This window comes from Mizuhopecten yessoensis, unplaced genomic scaffold (genome assembly GCF_002113885.1).
Source record: "Mizuhopecten yessoensis strain PY_sf001 unplaced genomic scaffold, ASM211388v2 scaffold10975, whole genome shotgun sequence".
Classification (NCBI taxonomy): Eukaryota; Metazoa; Mollusca; class Bivalvia; order Pectinida; family Pectinidae; genus Mizuhopecten; species Mizuhopecten yessoensis.
The window spans coordinates 908,634-931,303 of record NW_018408815.1 but is presented as its reverse complement, the minus strand read 5'-3'; the positions used below and the strand labels follow the sequence as shown (position 1 = coordinate 931,303).

Here is a 22,670-nt window from a genome sequence, read left to right as displayed (position 1 = left end):
TCGGAAAGTTTCTATTTTGAGACATGTATCTCCGATAAACCTCGAAAACCTCCGTATTGTGAACCAAAAATGGCGACATTTGGTGTCTTTTAACGACCATGCAGTTGCACTTCATTCATAAAATACTCTTCGAATAAGTACCAAGTTGAAGCATACGGATATTGTTTAAATTTATTGGCATATTATGCTGTAGATAGTGCATTCAAGACATTGTTTGCCGTTAATAATGTGAAATAATCCACATGTGATGTAGCGCGAGTTTGACCTTTCTTGGCGTGCTTTCATCATCATGAGAGAGTAAACATTACATAAATTCAGAAAAGTTTACAAGGCACTGTCTCGTGCATCCAAGATTATATACTGCAGTATGAGCAGCAAGAGGGACGTCAGGATTCTCCTTGTTGGAGATCGTAAGTTTTCGTTTGTTTCAATTGTCAGTATAAGTTATATACAGATACAGTAGAGACTAGAGGAAAATGTTATTTCTTGTGCACTTGTTGATGATGATATCTTTGTAACGGGACGATATAGTAGTATGGTATAGTTATAAGTTATATTTCTATATCGTTTATTATTATACTATATCGTCCCGTAACAAAGATATCATCATATGTTATTAAATACTAATATGAACGAAATAGTCCAGCACTTGACGGTCTGAGCACAGGGGTTTGTTACAAATGTCTAATATACATATATATATGCTATACTGATATGGGTCACAGCACACCTTAACATACACTAGCAGTATATGTGTATTAGACATTTGCAATGTCAGAACACCTTTTGTTTTGTTTTGACACATATAGTGTCATCCCAATGGACTAGAACCACAAGAGATAAAAAAAATGTACAGTATAGGCTATATCCACCCTATTTTCCAAACATTGATTGAACATGTGATCTCGTGTGTTTTAATTAAGTACCACATCCATCAGGAATCAACACAGTAGCTGCCCAGCCTACCAAAAGTGCTAAAAGGAAATTACCTCTCAAACTAGCCCGAGTTTCTTCTGGTCCTGACACCAGACTTAGACATTTTGACAGATAGATACATGTATGTTGTGGGGCCAGAGTGCACTATTATATGAAAACATGGAATTCTCCGACACCGTTTGGTATCAGAGAGTTTTGAGGTGTTGACAACAAAAATATGCTTTGTGACTAATCAACAAACCGTACTGATCTGGACCGAAACAGAGACTATTACTCTCGTTTAGATGATTTCCGCACCACATCTTTTTGTTGATTATAGTCTTGTGCACTCGCCAATACCAAACGGTGTCAAAGAGAATTCCACATTTTCATATAGTAGTGCACTCTGGTCCCACAACAGACATCTATCTGTCAAAATGTTTAAGTCTGGTGTCGGGGCCAGAGGAAACTCGGGCTACTCTTAAACAAAGCCAGAAGAGGATAGCCAGAAGAGGATTTATCCTGATTGTTTTGTTATCCAAATCTGTCACTTTAAAACCATTGTGTCCTTTTAAATATGTTCATCCAAAGCACCATTTCAAATCAGGTTCAATAATTCATTGTCGCCACATGGAGGGCCATGGGGCGCCTCAGCAGCTGTGATCGCTAATGCACACAGTCATTGTACTACTTTGTGCAATCAAGCATAAGGTCAGACCATTCGCTCTCCCAAGAATTTCAGTTCGATCCCAAGCGGTGGCAGAAAAAAGAGAGTGATGTCTGTTAGGGTTAGTTGTTATCCCTCCGATNGTCTTTTTTTATACCCATTTATCCTTTGTATTTTTCTGTCAATAATCAGTTACATGTCATCATGAGGAGAGTATCTGCTGCAAAAATATTTTAAAATCCTGTATATCATACATGTGTAAATGTAGATGTTGAAACCAAAATACAAAATGCTGTCTTCATCTGAAATAAAACTCAAACCATGAACATTATAGTGTATCCTTGAGGCTTAAAACAATACTTGTGGAATTTGTAGTGGAATACAAAGGTAGATTTGATGGAAATATTTGGAATAAATTACAAGTATATGATTAGCCCCAACTTAGCGGGGCTGACAAAAGTACAATGAGCTTATGGTTAGCAGGTTTTTTTGGGGGGGACTTTTTGGAGCAAATAATGGGCCTCGTTCCAAATCGAACTATATTTAGTTAATATTTATGCCTGATTCCCGAAATTTGAAGCTTACTCCTGAAAATTTCCTTACCAATTGGTTTATTTTCTTCCAAAAATGAGACAAAAGGACCCCTTCCAAATTAACGAGAGAGAAAACAACTAATTACTCAATTTAGGTATGCAATCTAAAACTTAGATGGACCTTATGAGTGTATTTTTGCTTGGCCTTATGTCCATTATTTTTCTCACTAATATTATTGATAGCAATTTTAACTTGCCTATTTAGTAAAGCCTACCTGGTTCTACAGAAATAAACTACGTTGCATAAATTTTAATGAAAAGTAATAGATACAATGTTAAGAAGCATAAGACAAAATAAAGACTTTTATCAAAACCACTTTAAATACCGGTATATTTTATGATTACAGCTGGTGTCGGGAAAACATCTTTGATATTGTCCCTGGTTAGTGAAGAATTTCCAGAAGAGGTAAGTGTTTGACATTAATAATAGTGGCTATAATGTAGTTAATTTGAGACACAGGACATGCACATTTGTCTAAAAGCTCTTTTCACCACATAGTAACAATTCCATTGTGTTTTAATTGACATAAACAGGAATGTACAACAGCCAAGAATACCATATATGTAATTCAGACAGCTCTCTGGAACTTGTCCAAATATCACAAGTGAAAATTGATAGAAGTACTGGTGAGGAGTCAATGACTCTTGTTTGATGTTTTCCCCGACAAGGGTTAAATGTAGCAGTTTCCTGTTATCATGTACTTCATGTACTTTAATTTGTCAGCTGCAATGCTTCTTGTGTTTGTAGTTTAAAATATTGTGTGTGTTTTTATCTCCATAGGTTCCATCAAAAGCAGAAGAGATAACAATACCTGCTGATGTTACCCCAGAGAAAGTACCCACACATATTGTTGACTACAGTTGTAAGTTGATCAAATTTCATGCATCATTTATGAACCCTTTAATGTATTATAGAACTACTGTCTACCATGTTGTTTATTGCCAATTCCATTTTAGTTGGTACTTAAAAAAAAAGTGTATAACTGTTTATTAATTTTACCATATTTAACAAACAAAAATAACAACCTTTAAATGTTTAAAAAGAAAAACATATTTATCTTGTAAACAAGCATTTGTCTTCATAAAAGCTTATTTCATATTTGGAATCATATGAGAAGGAGGTAAATTTAATTATGAAAAATCAAATTGATTACTGTAATATTATGATAAGATTTTAGCAGAATAAATTGATAACAAATCATGAACAACTAGTATAGTTACATGTACTACCAGGTGAGGTTATAAGTGTGACTCACTAATTAATATTATGTCAAGTAGTCTGATGTTAACAAAATTAAACTCAGTCTATACACATTTAATATTATAAACATGAAATATAGGGATTTTACTTTTTTTTTGGGGGGGGGGGGGTGATCAAATGAAGATAAAACACATCAACAAAGGTATCTGTGCTGATATACTTACCAGATATAATAACATAACAACAAAACTATATCTTACTGATCTGTATTTACAGCACAAGAACAGGATGAAGATAGACTTCAAGAGGAGCTTGCTAAGGTACGAGCCTGTGGTATATCAGATAATACATAGTGGTGTAGGTTTAGTAAAGAGCCGATGATGGGATTAGAATTTGATCAATAAACAACTTGTGAAGACTTGTCAGTTCTGAAATTGATGTCACTTGTTAAGACGTTACAATCACAAACAGGTTAAAGAAGAAAATCATGTTTTACTTTATAGAGAAGCTAATACCAAAAGGTTGGGAAAACATTCAGATGAAGTGAGGCATAAAACCCATGTTGTGTACTACATATGTGTAGTGCTAAGTACTACAATTGCAAGTCTACTACAAGTATAATCATTAATGTGCAATAGTTGAAATAAGAGTGTAGTAGGATATCTATCAGGGTGAACATTGTGTTGCCTGCAGACACCACATACTATGTATTGTTCTGTTGTCCCACGCCCAAGGCGGAATCCAGATGGTTTCCAGCTTGCATTTAAAAGGAAGTATTATGTTTTATGAAACTGGGTAAGAGTATATATTACCCAGGTAGTACCGGTACGCAATCTGCTGAATTTTTAAGAAATAATTTTGATATGTTAAGTTTTTTTTACAAAATAATAAAAATATTCTTGATTTGATTTAAATACATAGTCTAAGAGTAAACAAAAGATTGTTCTGTTGTCCCACGCCTTAGGCATGTCCTATGGGAAGAAGGAACCTTCAAGTGTTAAACAGCTTACTTTCAGTACAGTTATACTACATGTATTACTGAAAAAAACCTTCTGCATCCCTTCCATTAGTGATAAATATTCAGTTTATTACACAATTAATACTGTTGTGTGGAAAGAGGTGTTATATACTGAATGATTTTGTATTGCAGGCCAATGTTGTGTGTATTGTATATTCTGTGGATGATGAAGATTCCATAGAGCGGGTAAGCTCAAACTTCACAGCTAAAATATTATAATTTATCACTTACTTACACTATAAAACCTGTATCTATTGAACTGTCTGATAATTATGTTCAGCCATTACTTTTCACGCAAAACAATTTCATTATTTGAAAAATATTGTCAATGTGTGCTTTATTGGTTGGCTGCTGGTTATTTTTGAAGAATTTTGTTGTCTGTTTGTCAGTTACAGGATAACTGAGAAAAGTATGAATTTGTAAATTTAATAAAAAGAAATTGTCTGTTTTATCCATGATATATTTTGAGAAATAATTATTGACAGATCACCACATTTTGGTTGCCATACCTACGTAATTGTTTGGGGCAGGACCATCGGACACCAGTCATCTTGGTGGGAAACAAGACAGACATGCTGGACTTCAGTACAATGGAGGTCTGTACAAGATAATTTTAAATCAAAGTAAACACAGTAGGATGTGTATTATAGAATGAAAAGTTACTTGCTGGTGTGACAAAATTTCAAAAAGTACACTTTGTGAAAATTGAGAATAAAAAAAATCTTTGGTAAAATGCTTGAGGTTTTCCTATTGTTTTGATACATGTAATAGGTTTCATATTTAATGAATGGTTGATTCAGACTTTTTTTAATGTGATTTTATAGTGTTACAAAGTGACGTTTACTGTTACAGACGATGATGCCTATCATGAACGATTTTGCAGAAGTGGAGACTTGTGTAGAGGTAAGAAAGGGGATCTGATGAAATCATTGATGTTGGAATATTGGAATAAATGTTGAAACATTGCAATAAAACTTATTCAAATTCGAAGACTAGAATGTTTAGCTATAAAATACTTGATGTAATATCTCATTTGTATTGTGAAATTTAATCTCTTTTTTTTCTTTTAATCATTCTGAACAAACCAAATAACTATGAAAAAGTGAACCATTTGTATATCTTTTTCTTTAACAGTGCTCAGCAAGAACACTAAAGAACATAAGTGAGATGTTTTACTATGCACAAAAGGCAGTGCTCCATCCCACCGCAGCTGTTTATAACCCGGAGGAAAAGGAGGTACAGCACTTCATGTTATTTACAGTCTTACCCATCTAAACCAATGTTATATTTTACACATTTTTACCTACCCTGTCTCTTGCTCATAATGCTTGCAGCCTGCATACAGATAAGTTGTTGTTTTGTTTTTGTATGATTAAGACAATGGTTTTGTGTTAATTCAGCCTTGTATACTCAAATTTCTTCATAGTACGGTATATATTCAAATCATGAAATGGCACTAGTCAAACACCAGAGAGCCTGGTTGTCATGCTATTATTTTTTTTACGCCTCTGAATGTTGGTATTTTGTCTTAAAGAGTACTGTTTGACTAATTAATAAAAAAAATATAAAAATGGTGTTTGATAAAATTGAATTATCGANATTGACTAATTAATAAAAAAAATATAAAAATGGTGTTTGATAAAACTGAATTATCGAGACATATTGATGATAGAAAATAAGTTAAGAAAACAAACAGTGCCATCAACTAATCAACTTTTGGTGACTGTTATAAAGTATTCTGTCTGTTAGTTGTTATTTTTACAACATGAACAACTAGATAAATACATGCTATTTAGTGTGGTCATAGATCAAAACAGTGGTATATATCCAAGATGGCGGACATTTGTGAACAGGGGGGTTGCTTGCAATTAAGCCCCCTCCGAACTTTTGGCCCATCTTTTTTCTCAGGAGGAAAGGGGGGGGGGGCTTATTGGCGGTAAAATATGGTATGTAGCATGTGAGTTAAATATTGGATTCAGATGTATTATTATCTGCATTATATTTCAATGTGTGTCATAGTTTTAACAATTATTGCGTTATTATAGGAAAATGCTGAAATTATTTGACACTGCTATGCTGACAGCAGCTATCATTTACAAACACGGTTTTGCTGGAAGGAATAAGAATATGTTAGTTTTTAGATTCTGTTTAAAAGCAAAAAGCTTTCATGATCACATTATTTTTGTTACAGCTGACGCCACAATGCAAAAAAGCCCTTACAAGAATTTTTAAGGTATGATACAGACATGCACAAATATATTAACATAAAGTTTAGTCTTATATATCAAGGTAATTATTGGGAAAACTCTGTTGCATAAAAGTAATGAAATGTTGTTAATATTGATTTGTCATTTGAGGTTAAATAATTGTTGACATATAATATATTTTGTGTATATATGTGTTGTTTTACTTCAGATATGTGACCTTGACAACGACTCAATACTCAAGGACGATGAAGTACATTTATTCCAAGTGAGTCCTTGCACTTTATTACAGATTATCTTATTGAGAAATGACGGGGTAGAGAGCCATTATTATCAGGTTTGACTGGAGAACACATGTCTGTAACACCCACTTGTCATGATGCTATAAGTTATAGAACACATGTCTTGTAGTTCAAGTTAAAATTGAAAGTACCTAAAGACTTCATCATGATATCCTTAAGGTTTAGAATGTTGACTACATGGTAAATGATTTCCCCTGTATGACCTATAAGGTTTAGAATGTTGACTACATGGTCAATGATATCCCTGTATGACCTGTAAGGTTTAGAATGTTGACTACATGGTCAATGATACCCCTGTATGACCTATAAGGTTTAGAATGTTGACTACATGGTCAATGATTTCCCTGTATGACCTATAAGGTTAAGAATGTTAACTACATGGTCAATGATTTCCCTGTATGACCTATAAGGTTTGAATTTTGACTACATGGTAAATGATTTCCCTGTATGACCTATAAGGTTTAGAATGTTTACTACATGGTTAATGATTTCCCTGTATGACCTATAAGGTTTAGAATGTTAACTACATGGTCAATGATTTCCCTGTATGACCTATAAGGTTTAGAATGTTAACTACATGGTCAATGATTTCCCTGTATGACCTATAAGGTTTGAATTTTGACTACATGGTAAATGGTATCCCTGTATGACCTATAAGGTTTAGAATGTTGACTACATGGTAAATGATTTCCCTGTATGACCTGTAAGGTTTAGAATTTCGACTACATGGTAAATGATTTCCCTGTATGGCCTATGTACTAGTGAGATGCAGTGGTAAGTGTATTGCTGTATCATTACAGAGGAAATGTTTCAATGCTCCTCTACAACCTCAAGCCTTGGAGGATGTCAAGTCAATAGTGAAGAGAAATATCACAGACGGTATCATAAACAACGGGATCACACTCAAAGGTAGACAGCTTATTTTGGTCAAGACGAGTTCATCTTGAAGTAGATTTTGGTTGTTATTACCTGTTTCTTCACTAAATTTTCACTGAAACAAGGTGGCAAATAAACCAAGGGTTACTATTTTAATGTCTGACTATATTTTCTTGTTTGTCAGGGTTCCTGTTCCTCCACACACTGTTTATACAGCGAGGCCGTCACGAGACCACGTGGACTGTCCTCAGGTCGTTTGGCTATGATGATGGTGTCTTGCTCTCTAAAGACTTCCTCTCACCAAGGTAAAACATGCCACACTCCGTCTAATGTTTACGTGATACTTCAATAAGTTTTACAATTTTTGTAAACTCCTAAGCATCAAAGGAAACCGTCTTCCAACATGAAACTTAATGACTGTTATGTAAAGCTGTTCAAGTAGTGAAAAAAATTAATTTAAGAGCATTCATGTCTAACAGATATTTGTAGCTATAGTTTTCATGTAAATTGCCATTCGTGTACTGCTTATTGAGAATCAAAATATTTTCAAATTAAAAACTTATGCAAATATGCAAATAACTTATTCATCTGCAAAAGAAAAAACCAAAAAAACAGGTAGTGTAACCATGATTTGCCTGTGGTTGAAGCTTCATTTTTTTTTTATGTATTTGACAGTTACATGCTGTTGTGTTTCAGGGTACAAACTTCCTTGGGCTCTACAACAGAACTGTCCACACAAGGAATACAGTTCCTCAAGATGATATTTGATAAGTATGATGATGTAAGTAGGACCCATCTTTGCTAAATAGCTGTATATGTATGTGAGAGGACTGTTTAATAGTAAACAGTTTCGTTTTATTTTAATGACATGCTTTTTATTTCTTGAATTGCCCAGGAAGATGTTGATTAATTACATGTAATTCAGGTTTGTGTGTTAAAGAATTGTTAACTCCATTTACAGTTGCTACATGTATTAAGTATGTAATCTGTATTGATTGAAGGATCGAGACGGTTGCCTATCTCCCACGGAGCTCCAGAATCTCTTTAGTACATGTCCTGTAATGCCATGGGGATCCGACGTCAACAACACTGTGTGCACAAACCACAACAGCTGGATCACACTGCAGGGCTACCTTGCTCAGTGGGCGTAAGTGTCAGCAGTGGATATAAGCATTATTGATTTTAAAACTGATCCTTTTTTAAGTCAATGCGTGTTAATGGATGGTGTGAGGTGTGTGTTGGGTCTGTATTGTTCCACCCATGCTTATTCTCTCGGTATTGCTCCGTGTGAATCTCTTGCTGGCACACTCAGTGTAATCTTATAAAGAACACTATAGGAAAGGTGCCACTGTTTACATGTCTTTATTCCTAGCCTGGGGTAATCTGTAAACCTGTTTTCTCCGACAGATATCACATACAAGTCCCAGTTTAAGCTGGTTTGATTGGGGTTTTTTGGCAAATCAGTAGCTGATTACATATTTGCTGATTCCATTCTATGCAATTAGAACAGAAAAGAAAATGTGTTTCCCTGGCATGATTGAGATTCCCTTGTCATATTTCTCCATCCTAGAAATGTTGTGCTTCCACTAGCCGCATCCCACAGCTGCCAGATTTTCAGCTTGGCCTTTTTAACATACAGGCATACTTTGGCCCAATTTACAACATAACTTTGAAAATCAATACTAACCATCAAAATAGCCCCCTTTTTTTGCAGCATCAATCTCTTTGATTTGACATAAGCATGTCCACCATATTTGTTTTGAGTAGCCAGATTTGATTCTCAGGAGCAGTCAATTGTTTTTAGATTCACAAGACCGATTTTTTTTAACCTATTATATTATGAGTGTCAACTAGCCCTGGACTAGTGTCTGGAAAAAAAATGTGCATCTGTTGCTTCCCTCTTGTACTTAAATTACTGCAGTCGTATTTTTTATGTAAAATATGAACTTTTTTTCATTTTTATTTCAGATTAACAACACTACTAGACGTGCCGAGGACAGTGGAGAATTTAGCATACTTAGGTTACCATTATCATCAGGAAAGTCAACTCTCTGCAATAACAGGTTAGTTGTGGTGTTCATCTTGACCAGAAAGATCAAAGATAAAGATAAATATTATTGATGTAGGTGTTCATTATTGGTCATACTGTTCAATATTTAGCTCACCTGGTCCGAAGGACCATAGCATCCTTGGTTGAAGGGGAACCAATTTTGTATAAACCTTGGGTCTGGCCCGCCAGGGACCTGAGGGGCAGGGCCCAATAGGGGAAACATAGCAACTTATTCTTTAAAATCCTTCTTCTTCTGTAGAAATGAAAGGATTTGTTACATAATGGTGTGGAACATCCTTGGGTAAAGGGGAACCAATTTTGTATAAACAGTGGGTCTGGCCCCCCAGGGAATTGAGGGGCAGGGCCCAATAGGGGAAACATAGCAACTTATTCTTTAAAATCCTTCTTCTTCTGTAGGAATGAAAGGATTTGTTCCATAATAGTGTGGAACATCCTTGGGTAAAGGGGAACCAATTTTGTATAAACAGTGGGGCTGGTCCCCCTGGGGGCTGGGCCCAAAAGGGAAAATAAAGCAAATTTTTTAATATCCTTCTTCTTCTGTAGGAATGAAAGGATTTGTTCCATATTTGGTGTGGAGCATCCTTGGGTAAAGGGGAACCAATTTTGTATAAACAGTGGGCGCCTCCCTTGGGACCTGAGGGGCGGGGCCCAATAGAGGAAATAGAAGTAAAACCTTTATAATCCTTCTTCTACCATAAGGATTAAGGGATTTTATCCTAATTTAGTCTGGGGCATCCTTGTGCAAAAGGGACTCAATAAAAAGTCCATTTTTTTTTTTTTTGCAACTGTGGTTCAGCCAATTACAAATATGATATTGCTGTTAAATTTAAGTACATGTACATATAATTATTATAATATCCCATAACCATTCCCTTTCAAGGATTTTCACGAAAAATTGTGCATTTCCTTTCTTTTTTTCCCCACAGTAACTAGAGACAAAAAAATAGACCTAGACAAAAAGCAAACCAGCAGAAATGTGTTCAGGTGTTATGTCCTGGGAACGAAAGGTGTTGGCAAGGTAAGCTACACGTCTAACATCTTACTGAAGGCTTTTACAGTTGTTACACTCCAGTTTAATTTATTCCAAGCACCAAAAACAGGTATCAATTTATATAATAAGAAAGCTATTATTTCTTTGGAAGTTTTCTGTACAAGGAATAAAAGATATTTGAGCTGACATTTTACAAACTTTGATATCAGATATGTTTAATGCTGCAGAATTTTCTTGTTACATTTGAAATATTCACCAAACAGTAATGTTAAGACTTGTTTACACAACATGAAATGTTTAAGATGTTTGTCATAAATATATCTATTTTTGCCTCTATTTTATTTCAGAGTACTTTCTTACAAGGACATCTAGGTAGAAATCTGAGGTATATAGCGACACTGAATAAGGAACATTTGTCCAGTTTTACAATTAATACAGTTCAAGTTTACGGACAAGAAAAATATTTACTGGTAAGTACCATCTAACGGTAAGATCAGAAACTGATATAAATAGGCTCAAATGTACCTTTTTTTTTAAACATTTTTAATAATTTTAATATTTTAGACTTAAAATATCTAATAGAATATCTGAAATAATTCATTTTAATTTACTAGTGGATGTTTCGTTTAATATGCAGCTAATGCACTCGGTAGGTTTTGAAATACTTACCTTATCCATTCCTTTTTGTTAGTGTAAATGTAAGTGCAATACATACCAGTGAAGAATATGTACTTCAATAGCAGGACGAGTCTGTGTAAAACATGTTTATGAAGTCACCCCAACAGTCGCTAGTTATGATGGGTCTTTTACTGAGTTTGAACATAATGATTTCTATATTGAATTACTGACTATCTACCATACATGTTAATGTTACTAACACATGCTAGTCTAGAGTGTCACTGTGATGATGGCCAACAGTAGGTGGGTACTTGTGTGGAAGGAGAAATCATACAGAGGAACAAAAGCGATACGTGTTTAAGAATTTCTTAAAAGTATTGTGCTACATGAGAAAGCAGGTTTTTTGGGATATTTGTGAAATTGTAAGGAAGACTGTGATTTACATATCTGATATTCAAATAAATAGAAAAATAGAATTTTGCTTAGAGAGGTCGAACTTTAAAATGTTTTTTCATAAAATCATCCTTCATTGTTGATAATGTTTGTATATGTTTTATAGCTACATGAGGTGGACGTGTCGGTATGTGACATGTTGAACCCTACTGAGATGAATTGTGATGTGGCTTGTTTAGTATATGATTCCACCAACCCCCGCAGCTTTGACTTCTGTGCTAGAATGTACCTGGTAAGTACAGAATGGGATCAGTTTAGAATCTAAAATCTCCGTTATAACTTATACTCAGTTTTGAACGGATTAACCTAAAACAGATTTAATATAAAATTTAATGTTGTTAGATGCATCTGATTTCATTCAATATTTTTTGCTTTCATTAATCAAAAATACTTATTTGAAACATTATTTTCCAGACATAGCAGTCCTGCTTAATACAGTTAAAATTCTACCTACTGTCCAAATAATCTGTCTACTCAAAATTCATCTTCATTGATGACGTGTTGTTATGAAAACTGATGTTATAGATTTGATTAATCAAATCTTTAAAATCTGGTAAGTAATGACTATTTGAAGACCTTATGTTGACTTGTAGAAACACTTCCTGGACAGCCGAATTCCTACCCTGGTGGTCGCGGCTAAGACAGAATACCAGGCTGTGCGCCAGGACTATGAACTCACACCTGCCCAGTTCTGTAGCAAGTTCAAGCTCCCACCACCTCAGAGCTTCTCTGCCATTGACAAAGTGAACCGGGAGGTGTACATAAAGCTAGCCACCATGGCTGCCTACCCGTATGTATCTGTCTTACTATTCCTGGCTCAACTCCTATCCTTTGATAACACTGCAGTCACACCACAGACAACTGTGTTCCTTGCACTGTTCAACAATTATTATTTTCTATTTTAAAGTGGCATACCCAATTTATTTTGTACTTGAAGTGGAAATTCTAACAAGAAACAAGCTAGCTTTGCCAAAATCCTCACCAGATCAGTAGGTTTCAGCCTAATTTGTGAATGAACACTGGTTCAACTGGACCATTAATTTGGAATGTGATCAATGAACATGTGCTGTTATATATAACTTTGTAACATGTGCTGTTATATATAACTTTGTAACATGTGCTGTTATATATAACTTTGTAACATGTGGTGATGTATGTTATGTCTGGATACGATTTGATACCAGAAGGTTACCATGTTGTGTTTTACTCTCATTTTCATTCATTCCTTTTTCATAATTTGTCATGTTTATTTTTCATCGTTTCGTTGCTTCATGCAAAAAGCCAATATATTTCAATCCTTATTACTCCTTAGAAAAATGGCTTTTGATGTTTTAAATTGATGAATATTTATCTTTTTTGTGTGTGTTTTATTTATGTTTAAAGACCTTTTTAGGCCTGACCAATTTTCCTCAAGATATTTTGAAATATGATATTATACCCAGGTCTTGAATTTATAGTCTTATTAATTGTTGATGAACAATTTGTTAACCTTTTGGAGGTATTGAGTACTTATTGAAGCAATTCCATATTAATCATCCGTCACAAAGCACTTCCTTATGCATCCTCATTCAAATTTCACTACAATCACACTATATCTGAATTTTAAAGCTAGTTTTGTATTTGATGACATACTTTTTACTCTGGGTTACATTCATAGTGTGACCTTTTTATTTTGTGACACCAGTCTGTCAGTCTATTAGTCTTGTATTATTATCAGACCAATATATGTTAGAAACCCATGTTATGTGAGTGTTTCTCTACAGCTGGTAGTATACTCTGTAGTTAGAAGAGGTTATCGGTTCTCCGATTTCCTGTTAACTTCTGGACTACGGCTGAGAGTAAAGTAGTTTATAGGTTAATATTATTGGCCAGTTCTCCGATTTCCTGTAATTATAAGCTTCTCAACTATGGCTGAGAGAAAAGTAGTTTGTAGGTAAATAGCATTGGCCAGTTGTCCGATTTCCAATGAACATCTGGACTACGGCTGAGAGAAAAGTAGTTTGTAGGTAAATAGCATTGGCCAGTTGTCCGATTTCCTCATAACTCCTGGACTATGGCTGCGGGTATATTATATAGTTTGTAGGTATATAGTCTTGGCCAGTTGTCCGATTTCCTGTTAGCTTCTAGACTACGGCTGAGGGTATATTACCGGTATATAGTTTGTAGGTATATAGTACTGGCCAGTTATTCATTTTCCTGTTTACCTCTGAACTACGACTGAGGGTATATTACCGGTATATAGTTTGTAGGTATATAGTTTATTTGATTTCCTGTTAACCTCTGAACTACGACTGAGGGTATATTACCGGTATATAGTTTGAAGGTATATAGTTTATTCGATTTCCTGTTAACCTCTGAACTATGACAGAGGGTATATTATATAGTTTGTAGGTTAACAGTAGTGTCCAGTTGTCCGATTTCCTGTGAGCTTCTGGACTATGGCTGAGAGTAAAGTAGTTTGTAGGTTCATAGTATTGGCCAGTTGTCCAATTTCCTGTTAGCTTCTGGACTATGGCTGAGAGTAAAGTAGTTTGTAGGTTCATAGTATTGGCCAGTTGTCTGATTTCCTGTTAACTCCTGGACTATGACTGAAGTTTAAGTTGTTTGTAGGTTACAATAGGTACCAGTTTTCCCGACAAACTTTTGCTCTAAAAGGATTCTTTAATAGGTCTAACTCTGGCCTTTGTAGTTTGTGAGTATGTTACTAAACTACTAAAAAGGAGTTGTTTTTGGTGAAGTTGTGTTATTTTGTACACCAACATATTATTGAAATAAAAGTTTCAATAAGTTTGGGTTATAAGATTGCTATCACGGAAGTTCATGTATTGCCTGATATATATAATTCCTTAACTTTAGTAGTTTAGTGTACTTTGACTCGCCCCTTGATTATTTTCAGCAATTTGAAGCGCCTGGTACACATGTTGTTGGTGCGGCAGAACCCACTGTGGCTGGAGGAGAAATTCAGGTCCCCTATCGTTCTTTGTGTTTATATTGTACCTATTTTATGTAGCATGCCTGCTTGTTCTGTCTTACTGCCCTCCATGTAACCACCAGGTGTTGTGTCTGTTGTATCTATGGGATAGGAAATCAGATTTCTATATATGTATACATATGTACTCGGTAAATATTAACCCAGGTTACACTGCTGTGTTCTCTCTGAGAAACAAGTGACTATAAAGCATGCATTTATAAAACAAGTCCAATTGACTGTAAAAGGGGAAATTCTTGGTTTTTGAAATATTCCTTTTATGACTCTTTAAACTGATCATGTGCACGGTGTGGACATTTTCATATTGGCAATGGTTTTAAAACATATTTATATATTACTGTGTGGATATTTTTGTGTTAATTCACTCAACATGGAAATCGTGAGTATTTCCACACTATGAAAACTTCAACTTTTACGGTTCTCCAAGGTGATTCATAAGAATAGCGATTTTGAAGCGAATTTTAAATCCTGAGTTTGTTATAAAAATTATCTTCAAAGGGAAGTAATATTATACAATAATTAATTTCTAAATTACTTTGTTTCTAAAAAAAGACCCAGAAGCTTTTAAAAACTGAGTATCTTGTTATTTGACTGTTCAGTTTGTCACTTGACATCTACAGAGAACACTGTATACTAAAACAAGATAGCCCAGACCATGCATCCAGTCACTTAACTCATTAGAAATTCCCTTTTGTTTATTTATAACTTTATTCTTAACATTGTAGATGTAGAACGTTGATGTAAGTCATAGCAATACTACTCAAATTTTGATTTTACGCTGGGACATTGAGAAATCGGAGGATAATGTATCTTCCATTTCAAACATGTTCACATATTCACTGTATCTCTATTCTTTATCACAAGGGTGGAGTTGTATACTAATTAAGAATGGTGATTATCATGTTGTAATAACTTCCCTCCTTAAAGTACAGCATCAGGGTCAGGAAGCTTCATTGGTATACTAATGTATTAAACATTTAAAAAAATCATTTATTTTTGTAAAATGTTTGAAAATTTTGATAAATTTGTGTTTATTATCAGTAATTTAAAATGTGAAATTTCTTTATAGAAAATGTATAGATTGATATTTTCCATCAATGTGTTATTATGAAGGATATGAGACTTGATATAGAGCTGGTTAAACAAGAACATATACTTGTCTGTGATTAGAAAGGGCAGGGAGTAGAGGCCATAAGCAATAACTTTAAAGAATTAACAATAGATAAGAAAGAATATGTCCCGTCGAAATATCCTTATTGTGGTGCAGCCTTTTCCAGTAAAGGTATGTTCATATATAGGGTTGTAATCTAGAATACTGAAACTTTTCATTTACTGTTATGTACATGTTTTAATCCAGGAGTAAATCAACTTTTGTTTACAATATATGTGATGCATGCTTTTAATATTGCAGTGTTAGAACCTAGCATGACTCTTTTTTCCAGTTTTGATCAGCTGTTATTTTTTCCAATTTCTTTCTGCATAATACCACAGAATTAGTATCTAAGTCCATGATAATACATTTTATCTAAAGAAAATGATCTATTATGCAAAAAACCCACAAAATATTACAATTTAAAACTGCATTCTTTTACTGTACTTTAGTTTTGGATTCATTCATAATGTGCAGTTAAGTGTTTGATTGTGCGCACTGCTAGGTCATTAGTTGTGAGTCTGTGGCCATTTATAAGGCTTTACCTGTAACAGGTCTGTAGTTAACTTTTGATTTTTAAAGTAATGCACTTACCTACCTATATTTGACACTTTCTGTTGATCACCAACATTATAACTACTGCACCAGAATGAGTAAAGTGAAGCTGTGAAACCTGTCTAAACAGGATAAATCAGAACTTCAGCGTAATCCCTTGCTATACCTTTCTATGTAAACTTTTGTAATCAGAAATCATGTCTGTTCTGAATAAAACTACAGTTTATTGGTGCTTTTAGTTCCTTTTTTGGTGGACATTTTGTGCTGTGGAAATAGTTTGTAAACTTAATGTTTGCTTAATCTGACACCATAGAATTACAAACACGAATAATTAGACACATTCTGAAATAGGTTTAGCAGAAGCACTGCCATTGTGTACATTTCCACACCACATATACTAATACCATGTTATACTACAGGTCTGCTTTTACAGTGGTCATATTCCCAAGTTCAAATGAAGACAAATAATTGAATGTAATGTGCACCTTGATTTGCTTACATCTAGATGTATCTTGCTGCATGGATGGAAACAGTCTTAGGATGATACACTGTTCAGTAAACTGATTGACCAGACCTACTTGTCTGTGCTTGTGACCTCCTTATACAGATATATGTGTAATGTCTCCTGAAATGAAAACTACATGTAGTCTCTGTAATATGGTGATCTATAATTTTTAAGCTTGTTGATATACTTCATATACTTAGTACCACATTCAATTTCAAGCCCAAAAGGCCAATGACATGAAATAATTCATCCTACTTTGATAAACTCCCATATTTGGTAAACAAACATTACCATCATTTGACATACTACATTGTATGATGGTTTGATACTTTAGCGTACATGATCTTTAGGTTACTATTTCTATAAACAGAATTGAGTTTGAAGATAATTGTAAATGCTATGTACTGTTAGATTTCCAATGTTGATGTGTTTTTGCCTTGTGTATTTACACTGTTAGATTTCCAATGTTGATGTGTTTTTGCCTTGTATATTTACAGTCATATGAAGGGTGTTGTGATGAAGGAGGAGAATGGGTATCTACGTGTAGGGATCGGTGTGGCTGTACTTGCCAGCGTGGGATTTGTGCTCTACAGGATTTTACGACGGGGATCATAGTCACTGCCACACTTAAATATAGTTTATGGACGAATGCAGGTGCATGTTGTAACGCCCCCTAGTGGACAAGAGGAAGTTTGTGAGGGTGTTTCACACAAGTCATGGAGCTCACCATAGAATATAGGAATAACAGAATGTAGATTGACTTGATAGATAGACATGGATTTGATATTTAGGCATTGAATGCGAACGTTTGAATATCTGCAGTCGTAGGTGTGATCTGATCAAATATCCATGTGAATGTCTAATCTGCTGACATTTTTCCTATTAAATGTGAATGTCTGAATACCCTCAGACATAGCATTGATGTTGAATGTGAACATCTTGATAACTGTGGACATATGTTTGATATTTAGATATTGAATGTAAATGTCTGAGCGATGACCCCTGTGGAGAACAGAGTACTGCTGAGAGCTTCCTGACTAGTCCTATGTGATGTCAATCCCTGGTGTAGCTAATAGCACCAGCTGTCAGCATGGTAATCGTCTCCCTTGAAAACTGCCAGTATCAAGATTTACAGGGAATATATATATACATCGTCATACATGCTTTGTGCATGTTAAATTAAGTTAAATTAAGTCTAAGTTCTTGAGATATAGCACAATTTTCGTAAATATTTATTGAGGGGAACAAGTTCTGGAAACTTTTAGTTACACAGATCATATCCATTCATGTACAAAGTGTAGAAGACAATTCAAGTTTATGTCTTATTGCATGTGTGCTGTATAAGATACAGTCAACTTTTTGGATAGTTAAAATTCTAGACATTATCAGTTTCCAACTGTTTAATGGAGAGAGAAATAATTCTTAAACTAGACTTTTTATAATCAAGTTTGTGTAGAACTATAAATTATTCGTTTGTGAGAGTTTCAGTGTGTCCTATACCAGACCATGTGTGTATTGAGAGGTAGTGAATATGAAGGCTAGCTAGGGAAACACAATGTGATTCTTTAATAAATTAAACACAAGATACTTTGCTTTTTTTTCATAATTTCATAATGTGGGAAAAGACCTTACATATCACATTAATTCATCATTATAAACACCCATATTTACATAAGTCAGAGGTGTCGGTCCAAGTTTCAAACTTTAAGGACAGAGTAATTTCATTTACCTCTGTATCTCCTGTTGGAAACAATCAGTTGATGTGTATTACCTAATACATGTAATAGTAAGTAAGTAAGACATTAAAGACATTGTTTCTGGTTTGAGAATAGTGTGACAGTTAATTAAGATTGTGTGTAAGTCAACCAGATGTTTGAGCCTGTAGGATAAGTATTTAAATTTTTCTGTATTGCTTTAATTTGAAAAAAAATCATTTGATCAATTTATTAATTTAGCAAAAACAAAAAGGTCCTCATTGGTTTTAAGGTGTGAAATGGGATTATGGATAAGGTCAATGGCTTTTGTGTATGTCAGTCATGTTTGTAAGTGTGCAGCACGATTTGTAATATACCATTAACCAAGATCAAGGACACTATATGTGCTTTCTGTCAGTACTCTATGTTTATGTTTTTAACATATAAGGCATGCATGTGTGTTGTTGGGACTTGTTAATCTAAAATCAGGTGCTGGACACACAAAATCGTATTATGCATATACATGTGTGTATATAATATTTATATATACACGTATAAACATTAAGTATTACAGAAATTATATAGTACAGCTATCTACACATTATGCATATTTGTATGTGTGTCCAGCACCTGTATATAAGATACATACTCTTGTGTAAGAGCAATTGTAAGCTTTTGTTCCTTGCAATTTATTTGAAAATTACTTAATGCTTAACTGTTTAAAACTATTGTTACATGTATGAGACATATTTTGTCCTCCCCATAAATGATTTTCTCCCCTGTCAACACATAAATTATTAGATTATCTCCCCTTTGGTAATTCATAAATGCTATTCTAGTACTGGAATATTAAAATCAAATCCGATTACAATGCTGCAAACAAAACATGAATTATTTTATCAGAATACATAAGTATGCTGCCAGTATGCTTTAATAAACACAAAAAGGTGTAGACAGCTGGTGTGTAGACTGGTGTGTGTACAGCTTGAACGGGTCATGTACGAGATTATACAATGTGCAATCTAGTCTTAAGAGCCTAAGAGTCATATCTTTTATTAACATCAGAGTGGATGGTTGTATGGATTATGAAATAAATAAAATGGATACTTCATGAAATGATAAATATACTTGAAAGTTAAAAACAAGGGCATTCAGACATGTGTCTGTATTCAGACATGTGTCTGCATTCAGACATGTATCTGCATTCAGACATGTATCTGTTTTCAGACGTGTATCTGTAATCAGACATGTATCTGTATTCAGACATGTATCTGTATTCGAAATGTATCTGTGTTAGTAAGTTCGAATTCTAAATATATGTAAAACTCATGATGTTTCATATTTACCTGAAACTGCATACAACTTTTTAAAATGTGATTTTATTTATCCAAATCACAAATCAAATTGTATTATTGGAGAATCATGTGTTTATAATAAGTGTTTTTCATTGTTTTCTATTTATTTGTATAGATTTTCGACCAAATGGTGGCAGTAAAACAAGGTTTAACTTTGTAAGACTGGTATGATGTTTTAACTGATATACCATATTAACAGGAATAGTGAGAGAAAGAAATATTAATGGTATACAGAATATTGTGTCTTAGATAGAGGCGCTATACCAAAGTATCATGAGTTCTAGAAGAACCTCAATAAATTTTCGAATCAACTTTTAAACTTGCATTATGTAAGAATAAAATAATGTTGATGCTCTGATTATGCGAGCTTAAATTTGCTCGCCATTAATGAATCAAAATTTGTTGCATGGTTTTGATGTCCAGTTCAGTCCTTTACTATTTATGTGGGTCTTTGGTATGGTACAGCTCAATTAATTTTCAAAATTTAAGTATTTTACAATGTTTGTCATGTACTTACAAAACACCTAGTTAGGAGTTGGATGTTATTGACAGGAATGTTGTTATAAATGTATAAAACATGGATGTTTAGTAAATAGTAAGTTATACTCATTTATCATTAACTGGAAAATGTTTCAATTCTCCTTTTTTTCATGAAAAACAGTCACTAAAGCATCTAAAGATCTTGCAAACAAAGTAATATTTTATGTAGAAACATATTGTAACATTTTTCTGGATACATAGGATTGTAACCCCATAGGCCATATACTCGGCTATAAAATCTTTTCAGTTCTTAACATCAATTTCTGTGCTATTCTATTTTATAACGATGCAGTGCAACTGTTACTACATACAGTTTTCTTGTATACAATCTAACTACATACAATGTGTAAGCATACAATGTTATTACATACAGTGTTACTACATTCAGTGTTCCTGCATACTATGTTGCTACATACAATGTTTTAGCATATAATGTTACCACATTCAGTGTTCTTGCATATAATGTTACTACATACAGTTCTTGCATACAATGTCACTACATTCAGTGTTCCAGCATATAATGTTACTAAATACAGTGTTCCAGCATACAATGTTACTACATTCAGTGTACCTGCTTACAATGTTTTATCATACAATCTTACTGTATGCATACAATGCTGTATTGATGCCTCATACATCATGATGTCATAAGTCACTTGTTACTCAATCACTACAATCACATTCTCACTTTTTAAAGGGGTACAGTGTGAGTCAAATGTAATGGTACAAATCCATGAATATATGCATGGTTTGATAGATGTACACAGCTACTCAATACTCATCATGTAACTAAGGCTTGCCTCCTCTCTTATAACTATATACTCTGTGTTGATTAAAATGTTTATCAGTCTGAAACCTTAGGAACACAATGAAACTGGTGTGTTATATTTATGGTGGTTTATACAATTGGAGGATGTTGCTGGTTAAAGCAAGGTTTTTTTTAATTTATTTTTCTAGGGTAAACATTCTTCCTTTTGTGATTGTAGCCTCAATGCTTGATATTCATTGTATTGGTTAACTCACAGGGACTAGACACAATAGTAATATATGTTATTGTTGATCAGGATACATGGTTTTAGTGTCGTGCTAGCTTGGTTATATACGTGGTGCAAGTATGTACATGTATAACTTAGATCACAGGAATTTGAGTTTCTGTCAATTTATGAGATCCAACCTCTAATGAAAATAAGCTTGAATTGCAAACAAAGTGATCCAAATCTTGCCATATTGATAGAAATAAAATTCCTGTTCTGTGACCATAACGATACATGTCTGATAACTGTTTACCGTGTAATTGTCGTGTGTCAGAACTATTATATCTAGTTCCTGTGGAAGTATTTAACCTTTAACTTTCATTCAATATTCTGGTTGTCTCCCTCTCTCTTTCTGCATCTTTGTGAATGTTTCACCTGATCTTATGTCAGATTGTAAATAACATGATGGACAGTTGTAATATCTGTACACTGTGTTTGTGTGTGGGTGGGGTATTGTGTTAAAAGTGAGTTTATTTTGTGTATGCATATATAGTTTGTCAGTGTAAATGTATTGACAAACTGTATGTGTAATACCTAAGGTAAGTGAGAGTGTGATACAAGAAAGTGAGAGAGATGTGTAAAGGTCATGTGATACAGCGATGGGAGTAAACATTGATTGTCCAGATTGTGAAATACAACAACAGTATTCCTCTTTTAAATACAGTACATGTCTAAACTTTACACTGTGTGTTTGTTTTGTGTATGTATGTAGTTTGTCTGTACAAATGTTCTGACTGGTATGGTATGATTCCTTTAAGCTTACATCTTTGAGCGGTAATCTTATCAATGAAAGTACCATGGCTGGACCTTGAGAACCAAATAAACAGCAGTAGTCCAAGTAGGAGGCATGGTAGTCCAGTGGTAGGACGCCGGGCTCCTGACCGAACGGTTGCGGGTTCGCGCCACGGCACGGCAATGTGTTGTATCCTTGAGCAAGAT

General features: G+C 34.2%; 1 protein-coding gene across 2 annotated transcripts; it reads left to right on the top strand.

The window, feature by feature from the left end:
• Positions 1 to 22: 22 nt before the first annotated feature.
• Positions 23 to 22,412, top strand: LOC110464234 (mitochondrial Rho GTPase 1-A-like). 2 transcript variants are annotated; one of them, XM_021519335.1, is made up of 21 exons: positions 23 to 410; positions 2,523 to 2,581; positions 2,957 to 3,038; positions 3,653 to 3,696; positions 4,527 to 4,580; positions 4,880 to 4,990; positions 5,247 to 5,297; positions 5,529 to 5,630; positions 6,586 to 6,627; positions 6,810 to 6,866; positions 7,701 to 7,809; positions 7,961 to 8,081; positions 8,473 to 8,557; positions 8,778 to 8,923; positions 9,745 to 9,839; positions 10,774 to 10,865; positions 11,186 to 11,308; positions 12,016 to 12,141; positions 12,503 to 12,699; positions 14,806 to 14,874; positions 17,606 to 22,412. In XM_021519335.1, exons 1-21 carry the CDS (start codon positions 368 to 370, stop codon positions 17,721 to 17,723), a joined length of 1,926 nt encoding a protein of 641 aa, XP_021375010.1. In that variant the 5' UTR covers positions 23 to 367; the 3' UTR covers positions 17,724 to 22,412. The 2 variants fall into 2 exon arrangements, with proteins under 2 accessions (XP_021375010.1, XP_021375011.1); XM_021519336.1 differs by lacking the exon at positions 14,806 to 14,874 and having other exon boundaries at positions 55 to 410.
• Positions 22,413 to 22,670: the final 258 nt, after the last annotated feature.